Genomic DNA, 13,043 nt, shown 5'->3' with positions numbered 1-13,043 from the left:
GAGGGTTCCATTGCCTGATATGATGGGGTGTCCAGGTGTATTGGCTTTGTGTATCTTCGGAAGGCAGCAGAAGTCACCTATGCAAGAAGCACACAGGATGAGAGTCCTTAGGGTACTCAGAAGGACTGGATCAAAAGTCTTGATCAGTCTGTTGAGTTGACAGGTGTGTTCTTTGTTTGGATCAGCAGGTTTTTGTCTGTCGTTCTCCAGGCTGCTCAGTTGTCGCTACACTTCTTTGCAGTAGTCCACTCTATTCTGTATGACGATGGCTCCTCCTTTGTCTTCTGGCTTGATGACAATGTTGCAATTGGTCTTGAGAGCATGGATGGTGTTGTGTTGTGCTTAGGTGACATTCTGCACTATCTTGTGAGTGTGGCTGATGAATCTGCCATTAATGCATCTCCTGATGGCTTGTTTTGATGAAATCCAAATTTTGCAGGGTTTGTTGATGATAAAACTTTAAATTGTAATAAACAGTGAGGGGGACAGCAGCAAGACTTTTGGAAAACATTTACAGACTGGAGAAATTAGCGGTCGCAAATAGGTAGCAGTATAGTGAATACATTACTGGACTAGTAATCGAGAGATCCAGATTAATACTCTAATACCATAGTTCATATCCCTTCACGGAAGATGGTTGAATTTGAATTAATTAATAATTCCTAATTGTTCTTCAGCATTATTGGCTCCAGAATCTGACAGTTATACCCATTAATAGCTGGAACCTTCCTTCTAGGCATACTCTGTTCAATTGCCTAGAGCAACCTTTCCCTGGCTGTACTGCCCCAATATGCTGGAGAAGACCTAATCCTGTTCAGAGCCTGGTTTGTTGAGTGCTTATTCACTCTCCCTACCACCTATGCATCAGCAAAAGCAGTCCCTTATGATGAACACCAAATTGTCCTTTATAACTTTTTGATCCTTTTATAGGGTACTGGAGATGCCCTGTAGGATCTGTGACTTGCTCCCTACATGATATCAGAAGTACAATGGGAAAAAAGGTATGGATGACTGCCCCAGGAAAACGTAGGCTGAGATAGAGACAAAGTTGGTCAATGTAACAAACAAAGAAATAGGCAACCTTAACAATGGGCTGCTGGGATGGAAGTTCATTTCAGAGTCAAAATGATGCCAAGACCACAAACAACCTGTTTCAACCTCAGACAGGAAGAGGAATGGAATTAGTATTGAGAAAACAATACAATTCCTTTGGAATTGAAGTGAATGGCTAGTACAAACAATTGCAGAAAGTCACTTTGACATGGATGGCCATTTGTATTTGCAATTCTGCAAACCTTTGTACCTACTTGAACAGTTTTAGATGCATTACATTGTGAAAAGAAAAGCTGGGTTTGTAACATAATTGAAACCTTACTATTTGGACTGAAATTGGAAGAAATGAGAAGCTTACAAGACATATGCCAGGAGTAAAGATGAGCCAACACCACTTCATGTATGACCAGGGCCTGTATCCAATCATTGCCTCAATGTTGTCATAGATACGGTTGACACCTGAACAGTAAAATACAGTGTATAGTTAGTTTGATTGTAACATGATATTTCATATTCTAATATGAAATCTCCAGTGCATCTTGTCGATGTCATACACTGCTGCTATTGAACGTAAGTCATGGAGAGACTGTTTATGAGAATGTTTGTGGATATTGTGCCAGTCAAGCAGGCGGTTTTGTCCTGGATGGTCTCAGGCTTCTTGGGTGTTGTTGGAGCTGCAGTTATCCAGGCAAGTGGGGAGTATTCCATCACATTCCTGACTAGTCCAGTTCAGTTCCTAGTCAATGATAACCCTAGCATGTTGATAGTGGAAAATTCACGGATGGGTATTAATTCCAGTTGTATAAAGCAATGGATATTTGTCTGTTAGCTCAGAAGCTTTGAAAACTGGAAGCTGTACGCTGAACAAAATATAAAGTTTGGCACTTTACAATCACAGTTTCCAGCTTTACCGTAAGAATTCCATAATGAACAATATTGAAAGCCTTAAAACCAAATAAAAATTGTACTGGGGGATTAACTCTCTTTGGGAACAATCAGCAATCCATGAAGCAGCTCCAATTTGTCTACATGTTATTTATTGCAGCAAAGAGTAACTAGTTCCTTTCCATGTATTCTCTAGTCCCTGCAATTTAACAACATACACACTACAATTTTGGTATTATTGAAGATCACAGAGAGGCACTACACATTTAAGAAAGATAAATGGCAGCATCATATAAATGTTCTCATCTACTTTATATACTGTAAGTTTATTGGTCATCCAGTCTGATAGCCACAATTGGACTGACAAGAGGTCAGACAGTTAGTCAGTCAACTAAATGTCTAATGTAATATTAATATAAGCAAGCATGAAGCCCAGACTTGTGCAAGTCTGAGATATAATTCGTTATTAGTAAACTTCCAGATATCTGTCTCATTCAGCACATGAGTCTCTGTGGTATATGTTAAGTGGGCTAATATATAGAAATCTTTGCATCAACAATAACTTGAAGAGTCTGAATATTCCGAGGACTCAAATTATCTGTGTTTCTACTAGGGTCTTCTGAAACCACTGTCTGTGAGAAGTTTGTACATTCTCCCCATTTCTGTGTGGGTTTCCTCTGGATGCTTTGGTTTCCTCCCACAGTCCAAAAATATGCAGGTAAGATGGATTGGCCATGCTAAATTGCCCATAGTGTCTGGGGATTTGCAGGGTTAAAGGAATGGGAGTGGGTGGGTCTACGTGGGATGCTCTTCAGAGGTTCAGTGTGAACTTGATGGGCAAAATAAGCAGATTCCATTGTTGGAATTCTATGAATATGGTTGGTTGAGGAAGCAAATGTGCTTATGACACATGCTATTCTCAATAAATAAAGCACCCACCCAAAGCCCACTTAGAATTAAAATCAGGGTCAAAGTATCTCCTCCCTCTGTCACAATCAATAAGGATATTTTGATACCAGCCTGTAATGTTCTGTCATGTATCTAAAGTCATATACATACCATATACCCAACTGACACAGGTTGTTTCAAACAATGACAGGAGCAGAATAGATGTTCCACTGACTGCGTAGGCATCGAAAAGTTGAAAAACATATATCCCACCCTGAAGAAAGAAAATCAGAAATAAAAGTCACAGGTTCTATCTCACGAAGACTACCACACTTCAATTGGAAGACAAGAATTTGTCTCGCAAACGTTTCGTCCCCTGTCTAGGTGACATCCTCAGTGCTTGGGAGCCTCCTGAGAAGTGCTTCTGTGATGTTTCCCCCGGCATTTATAGTGGCCTGTCTCTGCCACTTCCGGTTGTCAGTTCGAGCTGTCCACTGTAGTGGCCGGTATATTGGGTCCAGGTCGATGTGTTTGTTGATAGAGTCTGTGGATGAGTGCCATGCCTCTAGGAATTCCCTGGCTGTTCTCTGTTTGGCTTGCCCTATAATGGTAGTGTTGTCCCAGTTGAATTCATGTTGCTTGTCGTCTGTGTGTGTGGCTACTAAGGATAGCTGGTCGTATCGTTTCGTGGCTAGTTGGTGTTTGTGTATACGGATCGTTAACTGTCTTCCTGTTTGTCCGATGTAGTGTTTTCTGCAGTCCTTGCATGGGATTTTGTACACTACATTAGTTTTGCATGCAAAATCCCATGCAAGGACTGCAGAAAACACTACATCGGACAAACAGGAAGACAGTTAACGATCTGTATACACGAACACCAGCTAGCCACGAAACAACACGACCAGCTATCCTTAGTAGCCACACACACAGACGACAAGCAACATGAATTCAACTGGGACAACACTACCATTATAGGGCAAGCCAAACAGAGAACAGCCAGGGAATTCCTAGAGGCATGGCACTCATCCACAGACTCTATCAACAAACACATCGACCTGGACCCAATATACCGGCCACTACAGCGGACAGCTCGAACTGACAACCGGAAGTGGCAGAGACAGGCCACTATAAATGCCGGAGGAAACAGCATAGAAGCGGTTCACAGGAGGCTCCCAAGCACTAAGGATGTCACCTAGACAGGGGACGAAACGTCTGCAAGACAAATTCCCAGCTCGGCGAACAGAACCACAACAACGAGCACCCGAGCTACAAATCTTCTACCAAACTTTGGAAGACAAGAATAAACAATTGAATTCAAATCAGTTATTCCTTCTGAAAAAATATAATGCAAATTAAAATGCTGACAAACCTTCTTGCTGCTAGGGGAGTAACATTTGGAATTTTTATTCTTAGACATTTTGTACTTTTCAACAAACTCAAAAATTAAAACTTCATTGTAGTCTTCCAAATCAGGAAACATTTAAGAACAGAAAAACAGACCTTCATCCTGCACTTGGAGGTGGAGTGGGGAGTGGGGGGTTAGGTCAGGGTTTGTGATGTGGACGGGGGTGGGGTGACTTGTCAGGGTCCCCGATATGGGGAGGAGGCAGGGTGAGGGTGACTGGTCAGGGTCCCGATGTGAGGAGGAGGTGGGGTTGGCATGACTGGTCAGGATCCCTGACATGGGGAGGAGGCAGGGTGGGAGTGACCGGTCAAGGTCCCTGACAGGGAGGCGGAGTGGGGGTGACCAGTCAGAGTACCCGACATGGAGGCAGGTTGGGGGTGACCAGTCAGGCTACCTGACATGGAGGCGGGGTGGGGGTGACCAGTCAGGCTACCTGACATGGAGGTGGGGTGGGGGTGACTGGATAGATTCCCCGACATGGAGGCAGGGCGGGGGATGACCAGTCAGGGTACCCGACATGGAGGCGGGGTGGGGGTGACCAGTCAGGGTACCCGACATGGAGGCGGGGCAGGGGTGACCAGTCAGGGTCCCTGACATGGAGGCGGGGCAGGGGTGACCAGTCAGGGTACCCGACATTGGAGGGAGGTGGGGGTAACTGAATAGGGTGCCCAACATGGAGGCAGGGTGGGGGTGACCAGTCAGGGTCCCTGACATGGGGAGGAGGTGGGTGGGAGGGATCAGTCAGGATCCACGACATTGGAGGGAGGTGGGGGTGACTGGATAGGGTCCCCAACATGGAGACGGTTTGGGGGTGACCAGTCAGTGTTCCTGACATGGGGAGGAGGTGGGGTGGGGTGACTGGTCAGGGTCCCCCACATGGAGGTGAGCAGAGTGACCGGTCAGGGTCCCCGACATGGAGGTGAGTGGAGTGACCGGTCAGGGTCCCCAACATGGAGGTGAGCAGAGTGACCGGTCAGGGTCCCCGACATGGAGGTGAGTGGAGTGACCGGTCAGGGTCCCCGACATGGAGGTGAGTGGAGTGACCGGTCAGGGTCCCCAACATGGAGGTGAGCAGAGTGACCGGTCAGGGTCCCCGACATGGAGGTGAGTGGAGTGACCAGTCATGGTTCCCGACATGGAGGTGAGTGGAGTGACCGGTCAGGGTCCCAACGTGGAGGCAGTTTGGGGGTGACCAGTCAGTGTCCCCGACATGGGGAGGAGGTGGGGTGGGGTGGGGTGACTGGTCAGGGTCCCCCACATGGAGGTGAGCGGAGTGACCGGTTAGGGTCCCTGACATCGAGGTGGGGTGGGGCTGACTGGTCAGGGTCCCCAACATGGAGGGGGGGGTGCAGTCATAATCTCTATCCAAGTGAGAGGAACAGCCAAAGTTCCAGATTCATGAAAGAAGACCTGTAGAAATCCAACTAAATTTCCTTACTAGAAATTTGACCAATATACTGCTGTATTTACAAATTGTGGTAGAGAAAGGACAATCATGATGTCAGTTTAGCTTGGAACCTTCAGGCTGCTACAGCTTACCCGAACAGACAGATTGAGCTCACACACAATTTCAATCTGTTTATTCGAGACATTAGAAAAAAAAACTTCTCACCTCTGTCAGCATTAATAGACCAATAGCAAATGAAAAGATTGAGATGCCCATGATAACTATCATCCTGGAATATTTTCTTTGGGAAATCTCAGGAAACATATCCAATATTGCTGTTGCCAGGCTTTCTATACCTACAAACTAAAACAAGAACTAATTACCAAGCAGAAAACTGAACAAAACAAAATTTCAAGCATCACATAAATTTCAGTTCTCTAAAGGTAAGATTTTAGAATTAGTTTTTGGATATCCTTTTGATTCAGGGAGTCTTACAGCATAAAAGAACACTAATCTATTGCACCTATTTTAGCTTGCTGTTCAAATCTCTTCACTATACTACTCTGTTCCTATAATCCTGCAGATGATTCTTTTCAGTTTTAATAACTAATTTAATGTTAAAATGCTTCGCTGAATTTAGTTACACTACAGTTTCAAATAATGCATTTCAGTTGGTCACACAACACATTGTCAAAGAAATTCTCATCATCTTCTTGTTCTTCTGCCAATTACCATAAACCTGAGTCCTTTGGTCATCAACCCTCCCATTTACTCTAGCAAAACCATAAATCACATTGACCTTTGCTCCGTGGACAGAGTAAATCCAGAGTTTTCAAATGCTGACGTACCCAATTGTCAACCTCAAACTCAATCTTCCTCACTGCTGCACCATCCTCTGAGCCCAACCTCTAATCTCCCTCACTTTTGGCCCTTTGACTCAATCTTACACCTCTGATCTTTACCTGCTCCCTGCACCAATCTATCCCAGTACTTGGACTGTGACAGGATCAGCTATGCCAGAAACATGTACAAAGGTCAGTGTCATCAAACATTATACAATTTAACATAATTAACTGTTAATACCTTTTAAAGATTTTAAGTAACCTTTTAAAGCTTTTTTTAAAATCAGTTCAAATAATAAACATTGAGAGTTATTTTGAAAAGTAATAAAGTGAACTGTCATTAAGAAACTTGCATTCATTAACTCAGTCTAATGCCTTCCCTGTTTAGGAAAAGACAAAGCAGAGTTTAGTTCTTACATCTTTTTAAGCAGTACCTGACTGTCCAGACCCAGGAGGATAAGCATGATAAAGAACAAACAGGCCCAAAGCTGAGGGAAAGCTATCAATGTAATTGCCTTTGGATAGACAATGAAAGCTAGACCAGGACCTACAAGAGATAGAGGCAGAGGGGTTAGAAAAAAAAAACAAAATTTAACAAGAAGAAAAAATGTAAACTTCTGCTTATTTATTGGCTTTTGTAATCTGGCTGTCTTTAAGAAGCTCAGGATCCCATTTGCTGCTTTAATGACATTCTCAAGCTGCCTTGCCAATTTCAAAACTTTGTGCATGTTTAAGCCAGGTGTCTCTGTTCCTGCCTCCCCTCATTCTTCTTACTAAATGTAGTACTCCTCTTTATTCACATGGAACTTCACCTGCCACACATCCATCTGATCCACCAACCTGTTTCACTCCTTTTGAAGATTATCACTATTCTCTTCCTAATTCACAATCCTTCTGGGTTCTGTGTTATTTGTGTATTTTGCCCTGCTCATACAAGTCTAAATCATTAATATATATCAAGAAAAGCAGTGATCATAGTACTGATCCCTGTGGACATTCACTACATAACAACTGTGAGTCTTAGAAACAACAGTCAGCCCTCGTCACTCAGCAAGCTTGATATCCACGATCCCATTTTCACTTTTATTCCATCAGTTTTAATTTTGCAGAAAATCTATTGTATGTGACTTTATAAAATATTTTTGGAACTCTATGTTTAAAAACACATCAAACATATTAGTTTCATGTACTATTTCTACTAACTCATTTCTGATGCTCTTCCCTAATTAATCCAGTTAATTGCATCCCTGATCATTGTTACATTCTCCTTTTAGATATTTGTGAGGATTGTGAAATAGTAATATGGGTTCTTAATGTGAAGATAAAGAGTATATATAGTTAGTATGTGCAGGGAGCTAAATACATCTTGCACGTATCACTTCTACTTCAGATTGCTCAATAAGTCAAGGGAATACTACGCATATCCAGGTGAGGCAGTTTTTTAGATTTTAGATTACATTACAGTGTGGAAACAGGCCCTTCGGCCCAACAAGTCCACACCGACCTGCCGAAGCGCAACCCACCCATACCCCTACATTTACCCCTTACCTAACACTATGGGCAATTTAGCATGGCCAATTCACCTGACCTGCACATCTTTGGACTGTGGGAGGAAACCAGAGCACCCGGAGGAAACCCACGCAGACACAGGGAGAACGTGCAAACTCCACATAGTCAGTCGCCTGAGTCGGGAATTGAACCCGGGTCTCTGGCGCTGTGAGGCAGCAGTGCTAACCACTGTGCCACCTTGCCGCCCACAGGTGTTGATGTCTATTTTGTTCCACAAATCCGGACGACACAAGTTTCAGTCCAACAGTGGATACTTTATTATCGGACAGTGGGCGAGAGATTCTCAATATCCCCAAAAGTAGTCGTGTGTCTACTTGTGGTGACACTTCTCTGCGAATCTCTTCTCTACACACAAAGGCAGTACATTTTAATAGAAATAATACAAAAGGTCTATAAGTCACATGGTTGATTGTGGTCATATTGTTTAAGGTGGGTAATTATAATTTTACAAGGTCCGGTGAATGCTGATATCCTGTGATAACGAGTGAATGAATACAGGGACTGATTATCATATTCTTCATGATCATGTGTTGATGGGACGAGATTAAAACAGAAGGGTTTTGCCTGTTCTCAATGGGTGATTCATATACCTATGCTAATACAGGTGGGAAGCAAGATAATGGGAGTAGGAGGCAGTTTAACAGGGTTGTGGCCAAGGTTATCAGTCTTCTCTGAGGAGGACAAATACCTTTGCCTGAGGCTGCAGAGGAATCCACATGTGTAGCTCCAATAGATTCCTTCTCTAAGATTCAGTCAGCCTCCTCCCTACTGAGATGTTCTGAATATTCTGTAAGAGGACAGATATGCTGTTGACACTGCAGTGAGTCTCTTTGGTGGTGGAATGTTTTACCCTTGAGCCCCCAGTATGCCTTGAAAAGAGAAGTAAAACATGGAACTGATCCCTTTGTGGCTTTCGAACTTGCTCAGAAGAACACCTCATCTTCCATCTTGGGATACTCCAGCCACACAGAATCAATGTTGATTTCACCAGTTTCCTCATCTCCTCTCCCCCCATGTTATCCCAGATCCAACCCTCCAACTCTGCACTGCCTTCTTGAATTTTCCTACCTGGCCAGCTTCCTTCCTACCTATCCACTCCAACCTATCACCATCACTCCTCACCTTCATCTAACTTTTGCATTCCTCCCATTTATTTCTCAGTCCCCTTGGGCACACCCCACATTCCTGGTGATGAGCTCATGCTGGAAACAGCTGCCTGACTGGCTGTGATTTTCCAGCTCTACACTTTTTGACTCAAATCTCCAGCATCTGCAGTCTTTACTTTCTCCTAGTAGCTTAAAGCATCCTTCCTTAAAAAGTACAGGGCTGTCATGTTACAACATCGCCTTTTTTCCTAGACAAAAGGTTTGGCCTTAAAGAATCTAACTAATTACAAAATAAACTACATTGTGTTTTCATGTATTTTAAGATATTGCAAGTAATTTACAAGCAAAGACAGAAATTGCTGGTGAAACTCAGTAGGACTGTCAACATCTGTGGAAAAAGGAAGTGTTAGTGTTAGAGGTTCTGGATTCTGAAGGACGGTTATTGGACATGCAACATTAGCTCTGTTTCTCTCTCCACAGATAAGACAATAATAAATAGGGACAAGAGTTGGCTGTTTGGCCCTCGAGCCTGCTACACTATTCAATAAGATCATGGCTAATTTGATATTCACTTCCCTGCCCTTCCCCTGTAACCCCTGATACCCGACTATTAGGGTAGGGTCCCTCAACTATCCTCAACCTTAAATGTACACAAGCAATCTGCCCCCATAGCTCTTTCATGGCAAGGAGTTCCAAAATTCTGTATCCCTCAGAGAACAAGTTCTTCCACATCTCAGTCTTAAACTGATGACCCTTTATTCCGAGACAAAGCCATCTGACCGTCTTAGCATTTACCCTGTCAAGCCTCTCAAAAGTCCTATATGCTTCAATGAGATCACCTCTCATTCTTCTAAACTCTAGGGAGTAGACCAGTTTAGCCTTTATTCTTAAAATAATCCCTTCAGACCAAAGATCACCCTAGTGAACATGTTCTGAACTGCCCCCAATGAAATTATGTTTTACCTTAAATAAGGGGACAAGAATTGCTGTCAGTAGTCCAGGTATGATCTCACCAGTATCTTGGACTGTTGCAGTAAGAATTTCCTACTCATACATTCCAACCATCTTGAAATAGAGTCCAATATTCCATTAGTCTTCCTGATTGGTTACACATTTGACTCAAATATACAGCAGAAATAAAGGAAACAAAGCCAAAAGGAATCATAAACATTCAGATGTTAAAGTCTTCTTTAAGTCATATCTTCATGCAGGCACCCGGATCAAGCCACTGCCTGGTGTCTTGGAAGGAGCTTGATGGCATCAGAGAATGGCAACGTTGTACACTCTTCACTGTACTCCTGTATTCCTACACTTCAGTTTACATGACTACAACATCTAATACGAATTCTAATTCTGATTACCTGCTGCACCTGTGTGCTACGTCTGTGTTTCATGCACAAATATCCCAAAGTCCCTTTATGTTGCAACTTTCTTCAGCTTTTCTCTATTTAATTGATATTCTGCTCTTTTGTTTTCCCTTCTAAATGAATAACTTCACATTTTCCCAAATTATACTCCATTTGCCAACATGTGCCAACTTACTGAACCTATCAATATCTCTCTGTGAACAGTTTGTATCCCTCTCACAACCTGCCTTCCACCTATTTTAGTGTCATCTGCAAATTTGGCTACAGTATATTTACTTCCTTCTTCCAAGTCATTAACATATAGTATAAACAGTTGTAGTCCCAACACTCATCCCTCTGGAACCCATTGGTCATGTGTCAGTGTCATGTAGCACAGAAACAGACTCTTCAGTCCATTTTGTCCATGCAGACCAGTTTTCCCCAAGCTAAAATAATTCCATTTACCTGTGTTTGGCCTAAATCCCACTAAACTTTTCTTATTTGTGTACATGTCTAAATGCTTTTTAAATATTATAACAGTACCTACATTTACCACTTCCTCTGGCAGTACATTCCACATATGCATCACCCTCTGTGTGAAAAAGTTGGCCCCCAGGCCCCTTTTAAATCTTTCCTCTCTCACCTTAAAGCTCTGCCCCTCGACTTGAAATTCCCTACCCTTGGGAGAAGATGCCTATCATTCACATTAACAATCCTGTCATGATTTTATAAACCCCTATAAAATTACCCCTCAACCTCCCAGCCTATCCGGCCTCTCCTTAGAACTCAAACCTCCAGTCCCAGTAACATCCTTGTGAACCCTTCATCCCCACTTGCCACTTCCAGCCAATGAGCCAATTCTCTATCTATACCATCTCCAACACTGTGGGCTCTTAGCTTATAAATTAACTTTGTCAAACAACACATTTATTAATCCCCCTCTATTCACTTTGGTTGAGACTTCCTCAAAAAACTCTAATAAATTAGTCAGGCACAATTCCCTTTCATGAAGCCATGCTAACTCTGCTTGATTAGATAATGATTTTCCTAGTGTGCTGTTATTACTTCCTTAATGATTGATTTCAATACTTTTCTACAATAGATGTTAGACTAATCAGCTTTTCACTTACACCCATTTTTGAATAGGGGTATCACATTAGCAATTTTCCAATCCTCTGGAACTTCTCCAGAATGCAATGATTGTTGGAGGTGCTGCCAAACCTGTTGAGATTTTCCAGCAATTTCTGTTTTTGTTTCATTTTACATTCAGTTTACGGGTCTCTAAAACATATTGACAGTCTGCTTATCATATAGCTTTCGTTTCGGTGATTCTTGCTGAAGGCAGCTACATATTTTTGGAATGCTGATTAAGGTTCTTTTCTGTTATATCGTAGAGCATGATTCTGTCATAAGAAATCATGTTTGGCTTTCTGTTTGTGGTCTCCTTCTGTTTCATCACACTACAGCATCATTTGGTGCTTGTACTTTCTAAGATCTTGGTTTCGAGCACATCAACAATTTCTGCTGGCTTCCCTGTGCCATCAGTCTGGTGTTGTAATCCAACTTTCAGTCCAACATTCAGCTTGAGTAAAACCAAAAGAACTGTGGATGCTGAAAATCAGAAACAAAACCAGAGATTGCTGGAAGAGCTAAGTAAGTCAGACAACATCTGTGCAGAGAAATCAGACTTAATGTCTTAGGTCCAGTGATCCTTCCTCAGGACTGGAGTTTGATTCAGCTTGAGGAACTGGTTTCCAGCAAGCCAATTATAGTCATCTTTGATCTTCCCTTTTCGTGAGTACTGCATAACATACTCCTGGGAGTACCAACGATTGTTAACAGGGTAGCTTTTCCACTTGTCTACCGAGTAATAATTTCACATGGTTCTGAAGTATAATGGACATACACAGTGGTTCAAAGTTGTGCAGCCTATTAGCTGACGCCCTTTGTTAGAGAGTTAGGTGATCTCCTCACAGTGTAGTACAAGGTTTCTGATGGTTGCCCCTAATGTTCCTGGTCCTCATTGTTATCTTGATACCACAGATTGACCAAACCAAAACTGCAATTGCTGGAGAAATTCAGCAGGTCTGGCAGCAGTGGAGAGCAAATAAAGTGAATGTTATGAGTTCAGTGACTCTTCTTCCAAATATGATCATGCACAATGGCCATCACTGGAGCAATGGTATTCACAATATAAAATAGCTGGCATGACCAGGTGAATCTTTGATACAATAAAAATGCAATGTATCCAGAATTGAAAATCTTCAAGATATTGTGTGCAATGAGTTCGCTATTGGTCGTCATTTGCCATTTTTTGGGGGGGGTATGTATATTTCAGTGCACAAAATGGAAAGAGTTGAGTTTATCATTTACTTATGCTGACTGTTTCAGACAAGTTCATGCTGTACAACCTGGCTTGTGGCAAAGGCTTCGTTTTGTACCACTGTGCCAATCCACGCTTTGATGGTCCTGTACTAAATGTTGAGGGAGTGGTTATTTACGTCATTTAACTAAGCAGCTTAGCTGAATATAAAGCTAAATGTTTATCATAATAATTATCAC

At 42.5% G+C, this 13,043-nt stretch overlaps 1 protein-coding gene across 1 annotated transcript in view; it reads right to left on the bottom strand.

Annotated features, from left to right (window-relative positions):
• Nucleotides 1-13,043, bottom strand: part of LOC140458089 (sodium- and chloride-dependent GABA transporter 2-like) — an 82,102-nt gene that overhangs the window by 18,060 nt on the left and 50,999 nt on the right. Inside the window, exons 9-12 of the mRNA XM_072552153.1 lie at nucleotides 6,895-7,007; nucleotides 5,844-5,981; nucleotides 2,998-3,100; nucleotides 1,412-1,512 (exon numbers count right to left, since the gene is read on the bottom strand). Coding sequence (XP_072408254.1) covers nucleotides 1,412-1,512; nucleotides 2,998-3,100; nucleotides 5,844-5,981; nucleotides 6,895-7,007 — 455 coding nt within the window. The remainder of the gene's footprint in view (nucleotides 1-1,411; nucleotides 1,513-2,997; nucleotides 3,101-5,843; nucleotides 5,982-6,894; nucleotides 7,008-13,043) is intronic.

This window comes from Chiloscyllium punctatum, chromosome 32 (assembly GCF_047496795.1).
Source record: "Chiloscyllium punctatum isolate Juve2018m chromosome 32, sChiPun1.3, whole genome shotgun sequence".
NCBI classification, from domain to species: domain Eukaryota; kingdom Metazoa; phylum Chordata; class Chondrichthyes; order Orectolobiformes; family Hemiscylliidae; genus Chiloscyllium; species Chiloscyllium punctatum.
Note: the sequence above shows the minus strand (reverse complement) of the source record. Positions and strands in the feature narration are given on the sequence as shown.